The 22,011-nt window shown below is 38.9% G+C and overlaps 1 protein-coding gene across 1 annotated transcript in view; it reads left to right on the top strand.

Moving 5' to 3' along the window:
* Positions 1–22,011, top strand: part of LOC111143263 (SSX family member 2 interacting protein) — a 42,344-nt gene that overhangs the window by 6,325 nt on the left and 14,008 nt on the right. The window contains exons 2-8 of the mRNA XM_022496883.1: positions 13,243–13,374; positions 14,288–14,457; positions 14,929–15,141; positions 17,504–17,614; positions 19,274–19,409; positions 21,286–21,361; positions 21,444–21,621. Coding sequence (XP_022352591.1) covers positions 13,332–13,374; positions 14,288–14,457; positions 14,929–15,141; positions 17,504–17,614; positions 19,274–19,409; positions 21,286–21,361; positions 21,444–21,621 — 927 coding nt within the window. The 5' untranslated portion in view covers positions 13,243–13,331. The remainder of the gene's footprint in view (positions 1–13,242; positions 13,375–14,287; positions 14,458–14,928; positions 15,142–17,503; positions 17,615–19,273; positions 19,410–21,285; positions 21,362–21,443; positions 21,622–22,011) is intronic.

Raw genomic sequence — 22,011 nt, 5'->3', positions numbered from 1 at the left:
GAGATTCCATTTTGCATATGTGCCACAGTTTACTCATCCTCCTGTGGAGGGGTGTTCGCGTTGCTTCCAAGGTCATGCTCTTGTGCTCCTTGGCTCCTGTGAGGATGCCACTGTTGATGTTCCTGCCTCTTGGCACATAGGTGCAAGAGTCTCTCTGAGATTTGTAGCTAGATGTGGACTTGCTGGGTTGTAGAGTGTGTGAATAGGATATATCAATCTCACCTGCTGAATTTGTTTTTCATAGGTTCTCCCACCCACTGAGGTTTAGTAAGCCTTAGCCAGACACTCTCTAGAACTATTATGTTCAACCTCCACCGAGTATTCTGGAACACTTTTGCATTATTCCTGAAATCCATTCTGCAGCACCCTTAAGTAAGAATTCTTTTGGCATTCCATATTCTAAACTGCTTAAGTAGAATTCTAACTTCTTCTGAAGCACATTCTGTAGAGTAGAACCATGATCTCAAGTTTGATGCATCAGAATCCCATGGAGGTTCTGTTAGAACACTGATTTGTAGGTTCCACTCCCAGAGGTTCTGAATCTTTAGACCTAGAGTGGGACTTGAGAATTTGCATTTTTTTTAAAAGATGTTGTTTGAGAGAGACATTTTATTTGAGATCATGACCCGAGTTGAAGTCAGAAGCTTGACTGACTGAGCCACCCAGGTGCCTGGAGAATTTGCATTTTTGAAAATTTCTAGGTGCTATACTGATGCCACTAGTCCTAGGACCACGATTTGAGAACTGTAACCGATGACTAAATTTGAGCTGAGTTCTTGAAAAAGCTACTACAGATACATGATTACAGTATTACAAATTCATGAATTATGGTAGGTTTTGTTGTTGTTATTATTGTTATTCCAGTTGTCTTTAATACATTTAGGAATAAAATATCAATGAATGGTAACTTTTTTTACTTGATTTTTTTAAAGATTTTATTTATTTATTGACAGAGATCACAAGTAGGCAGAGAGGCAGGCAAAAAGAGAGGGTGAAGCAGGCTCCCTGCTGAGCAGAGAGCCTGATATGGGGCTCGATCCCAGGACCCTGAGATCATGACCTGAGCCAAAGGCAGAGGTTTAACCCACTGAGCCACCCAGGTGCCCTTTTTACTTGATCTTATTGGCTACTTTCAACCTTACAAAGTAAAATAGATGTTAAAACAGTGCTTCTTTTTTGTTCTTAATCCTCTTGTAAGAATATGATGCTTTCTTACATATATATTGGAAGAATTTGAAAGTGGTGGACCATCTCTAAACTGTCATGCTCTTGATTGATATACAAGGCCACCTTGCTGCTTCCCTAGCACCAATCAAGACTGAATTGAACACCATTCCAAGGTGCAGCATGGCTTAAGTGTGGATTCTTGTCTATCACAGTATTAAAGGAGTATACCTCACACTAAAACTAATACGTCATTGAACTTAGTGGACATTTGTTCAGCGAATGTTTTACTGGATCCTACCATGGGTCATTTATGATAGTTCATGGCAAAGCAGAGTACAAACAGTACGATACCAGGCCTGTTGGCCAGGAGCTCAGTTTAGTTGGTGGAAGAGAAGTTTCAGTACAGGGAGATCTACCTGGAAGCACAAATAGAAGGGAATGGCAGTTCGGGGAAAGCCTGGCAATTTGACGTCTCTATTCACTAGATTTTTCAAAAATAATTTTTTTGAATTGCTATAATATCTAATGTTTTGTCTGCTCTTACGTAGTTCACATCCCTGTCACTCATTTGGAATAAGGATGATTTGATTGTAATTTCATCTCAAGGTGACTTGGTAGAAAAGTGAGTACCTGTGTGTGTGTTCAGTTTGAAAAGCAGCTCCCGTACTATATATTCCCTCAACTCCTACAATAAAGACAGTAGGGTATAATAGTTAAATGTGTTGGAATCTTGGCTTTGTCACATTCTAGCTGTGTGACCTCAGGCAAGAAAGCTCTCTGGTTCTCAGTTTTGTCCTCTGTAATGGGGTGGATAACTCTTTGGGCTATTGTGAGAGTAAATGAGTTAATACACGTAAAATGCTTTAAATTGTTCCTTGTAAATGGTTTATGCTTAATAAATTGTTATTAGGATTTGGTAGTATCTAGTTTGTTGAACAAATGGTTGTGAAGACCAGGTGTGCACATTGTTATAACACTGTAAAGAAGACATTTTGATATGAATAGCTCTACTCAATTCCATATGAAGTCCCATGAAAATGTAAAAAACATAGATAATAGGCAGAAATTCCCTAACGATCATCTAGTTCAACCTCCTTATTTTACAGATGTGGAAACTGAAAACGAGAGAAATGGTGAGCAGCTCAGGGTTGCTCAGGAAATGCTAGAAGTGGCCCTGGGAACCTTAGCCCCTGACACCTGGACTCATGCTCTTTCCCCATCCTCTGCGTCTTCTCTGATGTGACAGTGCCGTGAAAGACAAACAAAAAACGACAACTAACAAATCATTTGGGGAGCCACAACCAAAACAGATGAAAAGATTAGCAAGAGAAGTCAGTGTACAAAGAAATCTCAGGTGGTGTGGCATAACTCTAGGTACACACCTCTGTGACTTCATCAGCTGCTCTCTTGAAGGAGAGAAATACACCGATCAGTTGCTTGAGTCATGGAAGGTTGGCAGAGTAAGAACATTATTTTTTGAAAAGAATCTCAATAGTTATAAATCAAAGTCAGTCTCTCCCCTCTTTTCTCCTACCAAGTTTAGATTAAAATTAAACCAGAGGAACAGTTCCCCTTTGCCATGTTTGCCAGTATTCTTTCTATCTTTCCTCTTCACAGCCATTGGGGTTCGGGGTGGGGAGGTGGGGCAAGTCTTCCCTGATGGGCTAGATCCCCACAGATTATGCTCCGACAAAGCAGGGCCTCAATGTGAAGACTTGTATGCATGAATATGTGGGAATGGTGCTGGAAGTGTTAATTCATTGGTGGAAAGAATTTATCATTTGTCCAAGTTATTTCCACTAAAGGGTAAGGGTGCTACCATCTGGGATTGAGGTAGGAGTATTTCCACACACAGTATCTCATTAATTCTGCATGAATCCACTGCCTCTAAGAATTTTACAAAGTAATCCATGCCCCTAAAACACTCCAGCTATATCAAAATGTACTATTGAAGAAGTGAATGTAGGTAAGGTCCACCCCTCCCTATACCCAACCATCTCATGCCACAGGATTGTCATATCAGTAATAGTTTGTAACTTTTCTAGACCTTTCTCCTAAATTTAGGTAGTATTTAGATAGTTTGATTTTCAAGGAAAATGGTGATCATATAATTCTTATTATCCATAACTTGTTTTTTTTCTTTCTGTACATGCAGATCTGCCTTAATAATCCCAAAGTAGCCCATCTTTTGGCTCTACTATCCATATTGGCTTTTGACTTTTTGTGGGTGACATTTAGATTGTCTCCAGTTCCTTGCCATTATGATTTGCTTGCTTATTTGTATGATGGAATATGTAGTAATAGACGCCCAAAAGTATAATTGATTAGTGGAAAGGTTTACAGATTGCAAATTTTTGTAGACTACTAGATTGCCATCTAAAACTACCAATTCCTGACCTCTGCTAAACATTACTGACCACTGTTCTGTTGCCCTTTAATAATTGGGTATCTTAGTAGCTCTAGGACATTCGTATTCTTTCTAACCAATTTTTGCCCAACAGAGCTGCAGATTGATTGATTAATCTGGAAATAAATATTTCATACTTTTTGTTAGTTATGCCATTCTACTGTTAATTTTGGTGGTTGAGAGTGATGCTATTCACACCCATTGCAGCTGCTTATCACGGTAATTGCCTTTTAAAAACATGGGTGTTTTCCCCCTCATTTTAAGATAAGCACATTCACTTATAGAAAATTTGGGAGACACAAAAAAGTAAGGATTACCCATGGTTATCTGTGTGTTTGGGTTAGTATATAAAGAGATAAAGTTCTTTTTTTTTCAACAGGTTGGTTTTGTTTTCTGTTTTTTTTCTGTTCTTATATAAAGTTCTATGTTTATAGAGCAGAATTTATACCTATATGTATATACTTCTATAATTTGGGGGTTTTTTTAATGACCAAATAAGGTCATGTTAGATAATCATTCTGTGACTTTTTAAATTAACAAATATCATGAAATCTTTCCAAGTTACTAAACTATCTAGTAATAGCTAACATTTATTGAGCACTTGCCATGTACCCAAGACCCTATGTTAAGCCCTGTGGATGCATAAACCTATTTAATAACGTTATCAAATAAATTTTAAAACTCAGTGTGTTACTTAGCCATATGATAATCCTTTGAGACTAAAGACTGTTTTTACTCTCCTTTTGCAAATGAGGAAAATGAAGGCCAGAAATCGTTCAGGTCCACTTCATTTGTGGGTGGTGGAACTGGGGTTTGAAACCAGGTGGTCTGACTTTTAACCATGTGCTTTTAACTGTGATAGCATACTGGTTCTCATACTGCAGCAATGGTGGGTTCCAGTGTGTGTGTTGGAAGCTTAAAATAGAGCTCCCAAAGCTACGAAGAGGGTGGCTTTCTAATGGCAGATTCTGGCCTGGAGCTTCAGCGGGATTGTATGCCTCAACCCAAAAGGGTGCACACGCAGTATTTCCCATAATTTGTATCTTCATGCCATCTCCAGCAGTCCTGGCCCAGCTGGAGGTACCGGTTAGGGAATGGTGGCCTTAAGGATCCGGGGGGAGGAGTACTGCTTCCCGGGCCTCTCATCCACGGAAGCAGCAGCAGCAGCAGCAGCAGCAGCAGCGTGTGCTGGTGAAGAGGATGGGCCCTCGAGTCTGGGGAGGAGGCGGCTAGCCTCTCTGTGCCTTGATTTTCTTAACTGTGAAAAGGAGGTAATGTAGGATTGTTGTGAGGATTGGCTTTATAATGCACGTAGAGCTTGAGAACAGCGGCTGGCACTTGTTTGTTCCATCAGTTCCCTCTCGGCCAGGTCTATGGTGCTTAGTTTTCACCTGTGACCTCGTTACATCCCCACAGCCACCCTCCAGAGAAGATGGTGTCATCCCATTTTCCAGGTGAGGATACCTGGTCACGCTGTGAGCCCAGCTCCGTGCACGCTGTACTCCTGGGTGTCAGTCCCTGGAGCCACAGACTCAGCCAAGAGGGGCAGGTGGTGAAGGGAACACCCGAGTTTTGAGTTTCAGCCATGCAAATATTTATTCAATTTTAAGTTATGAGGAATTTGTTTCTGTGGGAAAGTACACTATTAAATTCTGCCACTCCAGTGAATTCATTTGGATTTTAAATTTGTAAAAGGTGCATTTTCTCAGAAGTTGAATTAGTATGTTTCTACACTGATGTGCACACCTGAATGGTTTTGTGTAAGGCAACAGCAGTATATTTAATGGAATTAAAATCTGTATTCTCCTATGAACAGACATATAGATGGTGGTATTAATTTTTAAATCACATATTTGCTTTTTGAGAGTAATAACATCTATTTAAAATATGCTGATAACAATTTTTAATTTTTATGACAGCATTTGTAAGATAGAACACTACTTAAAGATTTTGTTTTAATGATTTTATTTTCTTAGCCTAATAATTTGGTAACTCTCACTTTGTGAGATTTTACCCAAACGTTTAATAGGTAACAAGTCCTGTACAATATTTAGAAACCTAGATGGTATACTATTACTGCTTTCCTGTATAATGAAAATCTTTTATTTCCTGACACTTGATTGAAATTTTAGACTTCTGATTAGGTAGGCAGTTGCGCCTTCTCAAGTTTGAATATCAAATGAACTTGAAAAGAATACTTAAAATATTGTACTGTGTGAAGGAAATCTTATAATCAAGACACTGCTTATGTTTCTGCTGGGCTCTCTCTCAGTTGGTAGATGTGTTAGAGATTTGGAAGATGAAGAGAGTAATACTTTCCTTTTAAGGACTCACATCTTCTGCCTCTTTTCCATTGCTGTTTTCCTTTATCTGCCGGTGCTTGCTGGAGTGAACATTTTGATTTGCCTGAGTTATTGAGTCTTGCTCTGTTAAGATTAGTGGAGGGAATACAGGAGTGTGAAATGTGCAGTACATGAGAGTCTAGGAGCGATGAAACAAATTAGTAGAGAAGCAAGAGAACCTGTGTGGAGGGAATGATGGTGGTGGTGGTTCTGGGCTTGGAAGAAGTGTTAGATTTGGGTTAGGAGAAAGAGGAAAGCGTAGGCTGGAAGTGGGTGGGCCATATGTGGGACGCAGTTCATTTTATAAACATTTACTGAGCACCTGCTTTGTTTCAGGCACTGTTTGTTTCAACAAAGATCCCTACCCTGTAGGAAAGCCCATAACTTCCTGTAGAATTTCATAAACTAGTGAGGGAGGCACCCACCTGTAATAATATAGAGTGATTAATTGTACTACTGAATGATATTGTAATAAAGCTGATTGTTGTAGTATATGATGTCACTTTAGTTACGTTTCAGCTAAAGACAGGTAAATTATGGAAGGGACTCAGAAATGTGTATATATTTTTAAAATCTTGTATTAGTTATCTATTGTTGCATAATAAATTACTCCAAAACTTTGCAGTTTGAAACACCAATATTTATTTTCCAGTTTCTGTCAATCAAGAATCTGGGTGTGGCTTGTCTAGGTGCCTGTAGCTGAGGAGCTCTCACTAGGTGGTGGTTGAGGTGTTGGCCAAGGTGGCAGCCATTAAGGTCTAACTCCAGGAGAAAGAATACTTCTAAACTCACTCTGTGGCTCTGGGCAGGCTCCAGGTCCTCACAGACTGTTGTCTGGAGACATCCATTAACCTTGCCCCACCAACTTCTCATGGGGCTGCTCACAGTATGACAGAAAGAGGGATCTGAGAGACAATGGGTGATAAGTGATCCCAAAAGGAAGCCATGCCTTTTAATCACCTAAATTTGGGAGAGAAATCCTGTGACCTCTTGCTGTATTCTATTTGTTAGAAGCTAGCCACTAAATCCAGCCCACAGCCAGGGAGCAGAGGCACCCTAACGTGTGTACACCAGTTAACAGGAATAGTTGGGAGCCATCTCAGAGGCTGCCTACCCCCAGATTTTACAAGTGATTATTGTATATTGAGACACCCCCCCCCCCCCGGGTCTTTTGGATAAAAGGAAGAGGGATAACCAACCGGCCAAGAACTTTTCTTTTTTTTTTTTTTTATTTTTAAAATTTTTTTTAATTTATTTGACAGATCACAAGTAGGCAGAGAGACAGGCAGAGAGAGAGAGAGGAGGAGGAGGCAGGCTCCCTGCTGAGCAGAGAGCCCGATGCGAGGCTCGATCCCAGGACCCTGGGATCATGACCCGAGCCGAAGGCAGAGGCTTTAACCACTGAGCCACCCAGGCGCCCCCCAAGGAACTTTTCTGATGGGGGGAAAAAAAGGTGTGATTAACCTGAACCACAAATATTTTTACTGAACATCTGTAAACTTTTGAGTTTTGATGTTGTTTTAAAATGGGAAGATGAGTTATTCACCCTCACTAAACTTTCTATAGAACTGATCTCCTTTCTGAGAATTGTTTTTAAACTTTTTCAAAGCATAGTGTTTCTGAGTGAGAAAAAAGCTGTTGTTTGTGGCATAGCAGAGAAGTTTATAAGTATGCCTCAATTTTAGTAGGCAAGTCCCTTTAAGGATTGTATGCTCTGAGTGGAATAATTTCAGGTGAACTGTGGGACTCATTCTTTTATTTATTTATTTATTTTAAAGATTTTATTTATTTATTTGACAGAGATAACAAGTAGGCAGAGAGGCAGGCAGAGAGAGAGGAAGGGAAGCAGGCTCCCTGCCAAGCAGAGAGCCCGATGAGGGACTCATTCTTTTAAAGAAGCTTGATAGAAATCTTTTGTATTCTTTTAAATAGAGGTTTACATGCAGTGTAGATAAGTTATGAGGTGATGGAGTGATAAAAGCATTTTTGAAGACAGATCGATGTCCAGGCTTCACAACCGATTAGAAATGGTGGCCTCAGGCAGTCCTGTTAGTGTCTCTGAGCCCGAGTTTTCTGTCTATAATATAGGAAAATATATATGAAAGAAAGTTTTTTGACATGAAGAATGGTAGATTTATGAAACTTATTAAAATCTTCATTTCAGAAAGGGTATAATTATATTAAGTTCAAATGTCTCACTACTTCCTAATTTTCTGTCAGGATTCTAACCTAGAAAATGCTGTTAGATAATTCTTAAGGTCTGCGTAATCATTTTATCCAGGAAAGACCACAGTGCCCTTGCTTATTTACACCCGAAATATGGCAACACGTTAGGGAAACCGAAGTAGTTCCTCAGAAAATAGTAAGATAGCATTTTTACTGGAGTTATTGCAGGGTTACTGCAATTAGTAAGATTTTCTGTTATGTAGTCTGACTGACTGGAATGTACATTGAGAAATTCTTGGGATCAAGGAAGTTTATTAGGTGCCTCTGTACATGTTATCCTCTAGGGAGGAATAAATGCAGGTGTGTCTGACTAAAAGATTAGGAGGACGAATTCTTATGGATTACTTTATAGTTTTTTTTTCTTTAAATTATTTCAGGGTTATTCCTCAACAATCTCAGATGAATAAAATGACTTTTACAGGGTGGCCAAATTGTTTAATCTTCTGGTTTTGCTCATAAAATTCACTCATGAAGGTGACCTGTCTTAGAATCTGGGTGGCTTCCCTAACCAATGATGTAGACAGAGAAATGGGGGTTACTTGAACCAAAATGTGATTTACTGTCAGCTTCTTCCCTTTCTTCTTCTTTAATGAAACCTATAATAAAAATGCTAGTTAAAACCAGGTTCGTTCTTGTATGACTCGTCATCAGTGCGCATGGTCCACTGTCGAATGCTTCGCTCTGACTTGATTCATCTACAGTGTGGAACTTCACTGTGTGCTCCAGCACTCAGCTTTAACGGAGTCCTTCTTGGCTGCTTTTGTAGCTCTCAGGTTGAAATGCATTGTGACAGTATTAGGCTTATGCAAAGCAGAGATGCTTCTGTTACCTTTTTCTTTTTGCTTTTGAAATTCGTATTGATTATAATATCTTTATAAAATAGTTTGTAACCTTCAACAGTGAAATTTGTGCTTGAGCTAGAATAGAGAAACTTGCTTAAATTAGTCTCTCGGTTTTGGCTTGTATTATCACAAGCCTCCTGGTGTGTTATTTGGTGCATCATTGAACAGAAGAGAATACGTAGAAACTGTTAAGATTTTGTGAAATCATACACTGTTGGTGACTTCTTTGTTTTGTAGTGCTTCAAAGTGGAGTTTTGGTTTTCATTATGAACATTTGACTAGACCTGAATATTTCAGAGTTGGTTGTTGTTTTTGTTTGTTTGTTTTTTGTTATTCTAATTAACAGGGCAGGGAATAATTCACTGCCTAAACCTGTAGATGCAGGAGAGCTGAATTCAGAGAGGAAGAATAACTGACTGAAATTACAACTTTAAAGGATGGATGTATAGTAGACATTTTGGTGGTTGATCTTTCTGTATGAGGAGAAAAGGCACTTAAGGCAGTGTTGTGTCTTATTTTTAAAAAAACAGGAACAAGACGGTCTTGGAAAAGTGCCTATTTGTATTTTCTTCTAATCCCATCCCTCCCCTCAACCTAATGAATACAAAGAATTAATCCCATGGCCTAACGTGTTTTTATGAGTATATCTGTCTCCACATTTTCTAAGGTGCTCGCTTTTATTAAGAGCCTTTTGTTGCAGGTTTTGGAATTCTGTCATTTAAACCAAACAGATCTGTATCCAGATGATGGTGGTGATGGTGGTGATGAAGACAACCAACTGACACTCATTCCGTGTGTCCCATATGCCAGGCCGTGTGCTGAATACTTTTTTATGTGTATGATCTCACTTAATCCTCTGGGGAAACTGAAGTGAAAGTTATTACTATGGCAGTTCACCAGTGAGGAAACTAGGGCTTGGAAAGGTTGAGTAACTTAGCCAAAGTAGAGCTGGGTTAGAGTGGAGGGGTTTATTGTCCTGTAGATCCCATTTTGTTTATGCCTGCTATCTCTGGAAGCAAAAAGTAAAATTGTTGTCATTTCTTGGTACAGACTCAATCTTTATCCTGTTCCTCCTGTGGCTGAAGGCACCCATATAAGGACAGGGGGAAGAGTTCAGGGTACTCTCAACAAGGCACAAGAGTAGAAAAATATCAAGAGTCCATGCCAGACCGGGTACCCCCCTGTATGTGTGTGACACTAACATATAATACACCACACAGCAGCATTTGCACTAGTGTATGTGGCAGGCCACTCTGCGACCTAGGAGGCATCTTTGATTTCTCTTTTGCCCATATTTCATTCCATCTTCCAAGTTCTGAAGGTTCTATCTCCAGAACCCATCCCTGATTTATCCACCTGTGTCTGCTTCTGATCGAGCTGTAGTGAAAACTGGCCTTCTTGCCTGAACTATTGCAGTGGTCCAATATCTTCCAGCCTCCCACTGTTGCCCACCTGTAATAAATATATGCAGAGGGTAGAGGGTAGAGTAGCTGAAGGGGATCTTTCTCACACCCTAAAGAAGATCCTGTTGGCTTTCCTGCCTAAAGTCCTTCACTAGCTTTTCATCGCAACTTAGAGAAAATTCAGCTTCCTACCGTCTATCCTTGTGTACTGTGCTCCAAAGGCACTGGCCGCCTTTATGGTTTTCATACTTACCAAGTTCGTTTCCATTCTGGGTCTTTGTACCTGCTGTTTCCTCTACCTGAGCTGCTCTGGTGGTCATCGATCATCTTGTGGCTGACTGTATATTATCAAATGTCCGCGTCCCGGTGCAGCCTTCCTTGGTGAATCTGAATATCCCACTCCAGTACTCTCTCATGTTACTGTATTTTGTTTTCTTTATAGTTCCCATCACTCTCTGTTATGTTAATTTATTGCTTTGTTATCTATTTCCACCCCCCACTAGAATGTGAACTTGAGGGCAGGGCCTCCCCTGTGCCTAAAAGAGTGTGCCTGTCATGTAGCAGCACATTTAAAAATCTATCGAATGAATGAAAATTTTCATCTCACTTCAGCATTCCATTATGAATATTTCTACATAATCTCTTAAAAAAAGATTTATTTATTTGAGAGAGGGAGCAAGCGACAGCATGAGCCGGGGGTGGGAGAGGGTGAGGAGCAGACGGAGGGCGAGTAGCCGATTCCCCCACCTCAGAGCAGGGAGCCTGATGATGTGATGCGGGTCCTGACCTCTGGGCTCATGAACTGAGCTGAAGGCAGACGCTTATCTGACTGAGCCACCCAGACACCCCTATTTCTCCACAATCTTAAATATTCAGAATAGGGGTTGTGAACTCTGATTCACAGTCCAAATCTCGCCTAAAGACTCATTTTACTTGGCTTATTAAAAAATGTTGTCATTAGGGGCTCCTGAATGGCTTAGTCGGTTAAGTGGCTCCCTTAGGCTCAGGTCATGATTCTAGGGCCCTGGGATCCAGTCCCACGTCAGGCTCCCTGCTTAGTGGAGAGCCTGCTTCTCCCTCTCCCTGTCCCTGCTGCTTCCCCTACTTGTGCGTACTCTCTCTCTCTGTGTCAAATAAATAGATAAAGTCTTTTTTAAAAAAATATAGCCATTAGAAATATAACTTACATCCAGTCAAGTGCCCAGATCTTAAGTGTACAATATGGTGGCTTGTGCAGCCTTCTCTGAGCTCAAGATGCAAAAGGCTCTCTCACATCCTCCTTCCAGCTGCGTCCCCTTCCCATAGTGTACCTTGCATAAACTTTTTAAGTAGCTCCTCACATTTACGAGTTGCAAGATTTCACATAAAAATCCAGAATTCCAACATCCCTTGAATGATGGAAAGATAGCAACACACGATCTGCTTTCTCTTTTGGCCATTATATGGCCAAATATTATATGGCCATAATAATGTATTGTAGCTGAGAAGCAGGTGTCCAAAGTGGTGGCACCAGTGCTCTCCAGTTTGCCTGTAGCCTTCAGTCCTCCTTCTATCCCTAACCTTGAAATCAGTTCCCAGTTGCCATTTATAATTTCATTTGAATTTTTTTATGATGGAGAAATATTTATTTCTTCCATTTTCTCTCTAAAAAAGTAGAAACGTGACGGTAGGCTAAAAATTTGTGTGAAATGGTTCCATGAAAGGTTCTTAGACTTGGTCCACTTCATTCATATGTATCAGTTAACCACCCTAATTCCACATGGTTGTGTTTAAAGGTGATCTGTTGTATAAATGTGTCATTTATTTAACTAGGCTCCTGTGGAGCATGTAAGCTAGTTCCAGTTTTTTGACATTATCAAGAGCAACGTGTAGATGGATCCTTGTACAAATCATTTTTTTTAAAGATTTTATTTATTTTTTTGACAGAGAGATCACAAGTAGGCAGAGAGGCAGCCAGAGAGAGGGAGAAGCAGATTCCCTGCTGAGGAGAGAGCCCGATGCAGCCTGATCCCAGTACCTGAGATCATGACCTGAGCCAAAGGCAGGAGGCTTAACCTACTGAGCCACCCAGGCACCCCTGTACAAATCATTTTTTTTCTTTTCTAAGGTTTTATTTAAATTCCAGTTAGTTAATGTAACAGTGCAATATTAGTTTCAGGGTACGCTTCAGGAATTTGCATGTCATCATCCTTGTGCAGGGCCATGCTGATCTTCTCTGTATTGTTCTGATTTTAGTGGATGTGTTGCCAAAGCAAGTACAAATCATTTTTTTGTTAGGATAAGATTTTTAAAGTGGTATTTCTGGGTCAAAATATATTTTGTTTGTAAGATGTGATACATATTGCCAAATTTCTGGTAGTGGTATGAATTGATGTGATCTATCTGGAGAGCAGTGTATGGAAATGTGCTTTTTTCTATAATAAATTAAAAAAATTTTTTTGCTGATATAGTTAGTAAAAACAAAAAATGAAAATGCTAGCCAAGAAGTTTTTCATCCTCTTATCTGTAGAAATAGTTTGTACTTTATTATCGAGGATATATTGAAATCTTTTTTAGTACCATGTTTAGTACCATGTTGTACCTTAGATTTACATAGTGAGTCAAATCATGTACTGTGTACTTTGCATATGAAGTAATGTGAATACCTTGGTAGAACTTGATAACCCTTTACTCCTGATTCTTAAACACTCCACACACACACACACACACACACACACACGGTTATAATGAGCTCTACCATGTTCTGTATGGGAGGGTATGGAAATAAATAATGCAAAATCCTTTTTACCCATTGATTTTGTATTTGCTTTTATATTTTTGGTTAAATGCTACTGTTTTACAATTTGTTTTTTAAGGAGATGCCTACATAGAAGGGTGACAGCAGCTGGACTGAATGTTTCACTGCTGAACTGGTTCCTCAGGTAGCCTGGCTCTGGTGACTGCTATGGGAGAGTGGATGACTGTTACAGACCCACATCTATCTTCAGGTAATGGAGCCTAAAAGGAGTGTAAACTAAAGTAATTTTAATTGTAGAGGTGAATTTTTAAATGAAACCGTAAAATAATTACCACAAGTATTGAAGATGTGACTAGAGAGAGACATAAATAGTTGTAAAATATCTAACTTTTATCTTCAGAAAATTTATCTGGGAAAGCTAAGAATTGTGCCATAATTAGTGGGGTTCAGTGCCTTTGATAGATGATGGTTTGATTGTTATTATTTTGGAGAAGAATGTTTATGTGTTTGAAATAAATTTATTGGCTACTTCAATATGTTGCTGTAATTTGTTCCTTTAATATATAACCTTTGACTCAGGTGATTCTTATTTGTTATTTTTATAAGTCTGAAATACTATAAATTAAAGTAGTATATTGTAGTTTAACATGCCTACTAAGGGCACTCTCGTATCTTCTTGGAAAAAAGTTCAGTTGACTCTTGGATAACATGGGTTTGAAATGTGTGGGTCCACTTATACATGGATTTTTTTTCGATAAATGTAATATAATACTGTAAATGTATTTTCTCTTATGACTTTCTTAGTAACTTTTTTCCCCAGCTCGCTTTATTGTAAGAATATACTAATGTAGTGCATATAACATGCAAAATATGTGTGAATCAGCTGTTACTGGAAAGGCTTCTTGTCATCAGTAGGCTGTTAGCTGTGCAGTTTTGTGGAAGTCATCAGTAGCACACAGCTTTTCTGCTGCATGAGGGGTTGGTGCCCCTAACCCTTGTGTTGTTCAAGGGTCAACTGTATGTAGTTTTCATACAAAGAACAGTTTTGCCTTAATTTGAAAATTCTTAAAAATATTTATATAATTCAAAATCTTTGGTAATGGAGGTAGTTTGCTTTGCATGTTTTTTTAAGTTGTTTAAGTAAATGCCTTTTATTCTTTCAGAAAGCAAAAATATCTGTCAATATACCTCAGAAACAAAGATGTCTCCATCAAGTTTATATTCACAGCAAGTGCTATGTTCTTCAATACCTTTATCAAAAAATGTGCACAGTTTTTTCAGTGCCTTCTGCACAGAAGAGAATATTGAACAAAGTATTTCGTATCTTGATCAGGTAAAAAAAAATTTTGTGTGTGAGAAGCAATAGCATAAATCATGTTATATAACAAAACATATCAAAGTTATGAGAAAAACACTTGTCAAGCACACGTATATTGTTATGACTTGGCCTGGGACTTACAACATATCAGATAGGCAAAGAACTGTGGTGAGCGTTCCATGTGAATACATGGTAAACGTGTTTGTCAGGAGCAGGTTGGCCTCCACATTGTCCTAGAGACTTCTCCCCTGGACTCTTTCCCTTATTTTACTGATACACTAAGTTCCTTGCCCAGGACACAGGCACTTGTAGAGCAGAGGCTAAAAAGAGCCTCTCTCAGTTCTCTCAGTTTTTTGTCCTTTGGGATATTTACAGTTTTCTTAACTTAGGATAGTTTTCATTATTTCTGAGAAAAGATTTCTGTCTTTTGTTTCTATACTAAGTCATTTGGTAACCAACTTTGAAGAAAACATTTTCTCCTACCAGGAATTGACGACTTTCGGTTTTCCTTCATTATATGAAGAATCCAAAGGTAAAGACACAAAGAGAGAATTAAATATAGTTGCTGTTTTAAATTGTATGAATGAGCTACTTGTACTTCAGCGGAAGAATCTTCTAGCTCAGGAAAATGTAGAAACACAAAATCTGAAACTGGGAAGTGATATGGACCATCTGCAGAACTGCTATGCAAAACTTAAGGTAGAACTTGCATGTTGACCTATATTTCAATAAGCCAAATGTCTCATAAGCTAAGCCAAGTGATAACTGTTTTCTCTTTAACATTTTTGGGTTTTTATACATACATCCTACAATGCCTGAAGGATAGAGGTCATTCCTGAGGGAGGGATCTGTGGTGAGCTGGAGGGGGTAGTTAGTGGCCTCCAAGGTTATAAAAAGGCTGTGAGTTACGGATAATACTTTAATCTTAATCAGAGAGACCTAGGGAAGGTCTTATGAATTAGACTGATTCAGAGTTGTAAGCACTTGAAGGCTGTAATTCTGCATTAAAACTTTTATACATAGGTAACCTTGGCCAAATGTTTTTTAAGTAGCTAGTGAATAATTACACAGTGATACTGGTAATCCCGACCTGTTTAACCTTTCCTCTGAGGAGTGGTTGCTTATTAGGACAGCCCAGAGTATAGAATGTTTTCCAGGAAATCTTCTAATTCTTTTCTTTTAATTTGACCTGAGCCAAAATCCGGTATTTTTCTCTGGACAGAAATGTTTGTTCAGTGGTAAAAGTTGCTGATCTGTCCTTGAAGAGCTTCTGGATCTAGTATACGATTCATTCAATTCATTGAGCAAAATTTATTGAGTATTTTTGCGCCCGGCACACTGGGTTTCACAGAGGAGTGAACCCTGTCCTTGCTCCCAAGGAGATTGTAGCATGGTGGAAGGAGATACATTGAACCATAATTATTTGCTTCATTAGTTGTTCTTGGTGTGGGAGGTGAGGGGAGGCTTCACAGAGAGTTCACATTTGATCTCTGGTTGGAGGAGTAAGTACACATTTGCTACTGTTTGGAGAAGGTGTTTTAGGCAGAGGGTATATAACCTGTAGAAAGCATAGAGGTAGGAAAGAGCATTTGACTTTCAGGGAATAGTCAGTAGCTCTGTAGGGGCTGAAGTGTATGATGATGATGATGAATGACAGAGGTGACACTGGGCCCCAGGCATCCGAGGATGTGAGGCACCGTGCAGAAATGCCAAGGCACCAAGGAATGTAAGTGAGAAGAAGGCATCATCGGTATCAGGTAGATATCAGCCTGGCAGTATGGTGGAGAAACTATGGGGAAGGGGCAGATTTGTATTTGGGACAGAGGTGGGGAGCCCAGAAGTCTTGGTGGAAAGGACAGCTGTTAGCAGGCCTTAGCAGCTGCCAGAGCCAGAGAGGTTTTGGACTTGAACTAAGGTAGTACCAGTGGAGATGGTAAAAGTGAAATATGAAGCAAACGTGGGAGGTAAAATGGGTAGAGTTTTATGAAAAAACTGAATTTGGGGAATAAGAGAGTCATGAATTTAGGAGACCGGCCCAGTATCTGTCTCAGGTTTATAAGGGATGATAGTATGAGATAAGTGATATAGTAGGGGGGTGTGTAGATTTGCAGGGCTGATGGGGAGTTCAAGTAAAGCGTTGATGATCACTCAAAGTGAATCTGATTTGACATATATGGGACATAGCAACTGGCCCAGTGCCTCTAAGTTTAGTCATTCCAAATGGTCTGGCATGATAGGAAGTCATAAACACTCTGAAGAAGAAGGTGCCAAAAATTCTGGTAACTTTGGAGTTATCAGAGGTGTGTTCCTAAATTTCACAAATTCCTAACTCTTCTTGAGGCCCATTGTTATAGGTATTGTGCAAGTTGTTATTTGTGGTCAGTTATGCCATAACTTGAGTGGCTTTTATATTTTATAAAGATAAGAGGATTTTAAAAATATCCCAGTGGCCTCATGCAGAACTTGGCACATTTCCTCAGGAAATGTGTGGAATGAATTCAAAATGAACATCTTATCTTGTACTGATTCCAGCAATGCTGCCATTCCCTTCTGGAAAAAAAATCTTCAGAGGTTAGCACTTGCAAGGGAGAACGAATGTTGTGCTGGAGTCCCACCCTTTCTGACCTGAAGGGTTCCCACTTTGCTCCACGTCTTCCTAAAGAGCCTCCTAAAGAAGCTCCACATCACTTTGATTCTTTCTCAAAGAATGTACCGTAGAAGTGCTAAAGAGTCCGAAAAGGAGATTTAAAAAATGTCCAGTGGCAGCATCACTGGAATAAGTGAAGATTGCCTTTCAAGGGATGCACTTTGAAACTCATGTATATATATATAAGAAATGTTGGTATTTTAAGAAATTACCATATGACATTTAAACTTAAGTAAATTTATAACCTTATAGTATTGTCTTATATTGTTTTAAGTGAACATTTTGTGGGCCATTAAACTGCAGTTCTAGCTAACAAATCCTAGTATGTGTACGTTGTTTTTACTAATCTTTGAAGAATTTATTTGTTCCAAGTCCTATGTTAGTTTTAATCACAGTTGCATGTGGATGTTTTAGGAGCAACTGGAAACCTGCAGGAGAGAAATGATTGGGCTTCAGGAGAGAGACAGACAGTTGCAGTGCAAGAACCGGAATTTGCATCAGCTACTGAAAAATGAAAAAGATGAGGTGGGTTGTCAGTTATTGAAGAAGTTTAAGTGATTTTTTTTTTTCCTTTTGGATTTGACATGACCATACCCCACTTTAAAACAAGAACATTAATTCATCCTTTGTCAGACTGGTACGGTGCACCTCTGTGTACAGCATTGCAGCGTATTTAACTGAGCTCAGGAGCTCTCCCTGGCTCCCAACTGGATTCACAGAGTTTAGTATATTGGTCCATAGCTTGTGACAGCCAGTGTCCTCTGCTGTTCGTCCTGGACTCTGGTGCATTACAACTTTTTCTTAGGCACTAGGGTGCTTTAAATGCAGATCTTTTATTCTCTGCCATATCTATACTTAATATCCAGCATGCCTCTTCTGTCTCTGTATTAAATACTGCCATTGTTCATCCAGTCAAGCTATTAATTACTTGACTAAATGGGCACCAGAGTTACTATTTTTTTTAAAAAAGCAATTCACATTACAAATCTTATTTCTGATTGTTATCGACATCATGATTTTAATTTCATTTCTGCTACAGTGACTACTTAGTATTTGGATCTACAGAGTTAATGCATTTGAAATTACCATTTTTTAATGTATATAAGAAGAAATCATTATGTTCTTACCGCTCTGCACTTTGACCCTGGCCATGTAATAACTATAAAAACACAATATTTATTTTCAATGTTTTTTTTTTTTAAACTATAATTAAGGACTTTTAGGGGAGCTTATTTCTTTCATGATTTTATAGTGATTTAGGCAGATTGTTTTGTCATATTTTGACTGTTAAGTAATGCAGTTAGTGGATAGTGAAGTATCTTAAACTGCAAGGTTGCTTATGCATTTCCTTGGGTTGTTTCACTGAAAATTTTGACTAGATCTGCAGATTACACATAAGTGATTTGAATATAGTTAATCTTTAGTAGGAATTGAGTTAAACATCATCTCCAGCAGAGATTAAAAATGTTTGTATAGAATAGAACACACTTCCTATCTAGGGCTTCCTGAGAAGCCGCAGTAGATCTAAACACCGAGCTGCAGGGCCGGACGCGTAGTAGGTACTCAGCAAGTGTTTGAGCCGGATTCTGTCTGCTGTTTGGATTTACTCTAATTTGAGAACTGTTCATGGTCAGATTAAAAACAAACCTCCTTATGTGCTGTGATGTGCTAGGGCTAGTTTGTCACAGATTAACAAGGAATCACGTGAGTCAAGTCAGTTATACAGTATAAGAAAGTCACTGCAGATAATCAGGTTAATTCTTGTTTCAGACGAAGCTTTAATCACTTTAATACTTCTGTAAGCGTTTCTGGTTTCTAAATGAGCAGAGTCTGTACGTAGCATAAAAAGCACTGGGTGTTGTACATAAACAATGACTTTTGGAACACTGCATCAAAAACTAATGATGTATTTTATGGTGACTAACATAGCACAATAAATGGTAGAAAAATAATTTAGGAAGTTAGCAGCTCTACAAATTTCAGAATTAAGAAGTAAAGACTTCATGTGATTCACCTAATGATACTTTAAAAATTGATTTCCAGTGGTTATTGGGAAGGAAGAATAATCCTAAAATTATTTTATGAGGAGGTGAATGCTAGGTCTTCTCTTTTTTGAATTTACAAATCGTACATGGGGTTATCAATCATAAAGGGGTTCATTTGATCGAAAATGCTTTTTTCCAGGTACAAAAATTACAAAATATCATTGCAAGTCGAGCTACTCAGTATAATCATGATATGAAGAGAAAAGAACGTGAATATAATAAATTAAAGGAACGTCTACATCAACTTGTTATGAACAAGAAGGATAAAAAAATAGGTAAGAAACCAACTGGTTAAGATAAAGGAGAATAAAGCTAATATGCTAAAAAATAAATGAATAGATGGAGCATGATAACTCATGAAGTATTATTTTTATGCTTTATGCAGTTGTTTGTAGATGGTGTGTATCCATATAAACTAGAAATCGAGGCAGCACACTAGCAAAAATAATAATTTTGCTTTGCTTCCTTTGTTGCATATAATTACAATTTTTTTAAAAATATGACAGTTGTAGTTCCACAGTGGAAAAACTAAGCCAGAGGATATTCTGATCTTCCATAACAAAGAACTGATCATATGAAAACTCAAGATGAGTGTCTGAGTGTCAAAACAAGTGTGATTTTAGAATTAACTTCATAAAATTATTTATCAGACCAAATCATTTACATCAGTTCCTTTAAATAAGTGTTGCTGTGCATTTTTGGAGCATCTAGTCTGAACGATGGACTGTGAATGTTATGCTTATGGTTGTGCTTAAGGTGAACTTTTTTCTAGTGTTACTCTTTTGAAAATGAATTTGCAACTTCATCCAAGTATGTGCATAATTTCAGGGGAATCACATAGGTGGAAAAGTAGAACTATGTGCACATGCACGCGTGCACACAAGCATGCACACACACGCACGCACGACTATCGCTGCGCAGATACAGTTTTGCTGGCCTGGGAAGATACGGCACAGGAAATCCAGGCACTGATTTATCAGACAGTGGTTTCCAGGTGGACTGTAGGTCGTGTTCTAAGCCACAGCGTATGGTAATTCCCTGAACTGTGGTTTCCGAAGCTGAGCTTGGTGGGACTTGCTGACAAAACAGCTGATGAGCAGATGTCTCAGGCTGTCCTGTGGTGGGCCGCGTCTGCTGTCAGCAGGTGGCTCGGTGCTGGTGGCATCCCAGGGATCTAGTGGAGCAGAGCTCTCGCACTCACTCGGCTAGCTTATTTTATAAAAATCACTGAAAAATGAAAGCATAATAAGCAGTTAAGACAGCATTGGAAAATCTTTAGGTAATCAAATTTAAACTTCGTTGGTTAACCTCATGTTCATTCATGAATTAAATACAGAGCAGGAGGAAATGCTGGAACTATAAAATGTAACACCTGATTAGAGAAGTTTCTTAAAGATGTGACTGGTAACAGAGCCCTTATTTTATGGGAGTCTGACTGTTTCCTAGTCCAAACCTAACTGGAAGTGACAGTTTCATAATGATTTTATCAAGTCTAAAATTACAGTAACTTACTGTCTTCTTACTTCCTTCTGATGCCAACTGCTTCCATCCCCCCGCCAGACAGAAGAGAAAGTAATACACAGGGACCTTGACTCCTTTGATGATGACAACACAGGGCTTGGCAGACTTTTTCTGTAAAGATTCTCATAGTAAACATGTTCAGGTTTGTGGAGTCTATAGTCTTTGGTCACAGCTGTTCACCCTTGCACTTGTAGCGTAAAACTGTATTAACACATGGTCTGGCAGTGTGCTAATAAAATGTATCTAGAAAATCAGGCAGCTGGCCTGCAGACCATAGTTTGCCAACCCCAATGATAAAGTGAATAATGATAATAAAATAATACTTACCAATCACTTTGTTAAGTGTTGTAACAACTTCTTTTACTCTTCACAACAACTCTTGGGTAGATACTTTCATTATTCCCTCTGTATTGATGAAGAAACAGGCTTCGTAGTTAAATAACTGGTCAAGATCTTAGTGCTTCTCAAGGATGGAGAACTGGAACTTGACGTCCGGGCTGTTTGAGCCCAAATCCTAATCTATACCAGGTTGACCTGTGTGTTCAGTCTGTATAGAGTGTGTTAAGGTTTTATACACTTAAACATATGTATGGTAAGAATTGGTTTTGTTTTGCATGTTCATGTTTGTAGCTATGGAAGTTTTAAATTATGTGGGGCGAGCTGATGGAAAAAGAGGCTCCTGGAGGACGGGTAAAACTGAGGCCAGGTAAGGTCCAATTTAAATTGATATATTTCATTAGTGTGTCCTTTCTATAACTGCATTTTCATACTGACAGTTTCTTCCTCAGGAATGAAGATGAAATGTATAAAATTCTCTTGAATGATTATGAATATCGTCAGAAACAAATCCTAATGGAAAATGCTGAACTTAAGAAGGTTCTTCAGCAAATGAAAAAGGAAATGATTTCTCTTCTTTCTCCCCAAAAGCAGAAACCTAGAGAAAGAGCAGATGATAGTACAGGAACTGTAAGTGGCTCTTTCCTCTCTAATAGAGTTTCGGATTGCTAAGTCAAACAATTCAGACAGTAGCTAGGTATTCCCATTGGGGACATCCTTGGTATTTTGGACAGAATGCTCATTGCTCTGCTACCGCTAGTCACTGTGATGACGACAACAGAATGTCCCTGTGTGTCTCTGGACATGGCTTGGGAAATGATGTGAGTGACCTTCTAGGGACTTACTCTGTGCCACACACTGTGATAAGCACTTCATGAACATGTCTCATTTCATTTTTCTAATTCAATGTTTTGCATATCATATTTATCCCCATTTTATAGCTGAGGAAACTGAGGCGCAGTCATCTCATTAGCCAAGTATCACAGGTGACAGAGCTAGGATTTAAATCCAAGTTTGTCT

The sequence above is a fragment of the Enhydra lutris genome, unplaced genomic scaffold (genome assembly GCF_002288905.1).
Source record: "Enhydra lutris kenyoni isolate GAN:26980312 unplaced genomic scaffold, ASM228890v2 scaffoldscaffold9, whole genome shotgun sequence".
NCBI lineage: Eukaryota > Metazoa > Chordata > Mammalia > Carnivora > Mustelidae > Enhydra > Enhydra lutris.
The sequence above is the reverse complement of the archived record's forward strand: the minus strand, read 5'-3'. Positions and strand labels throughout refer to the sequence as shown.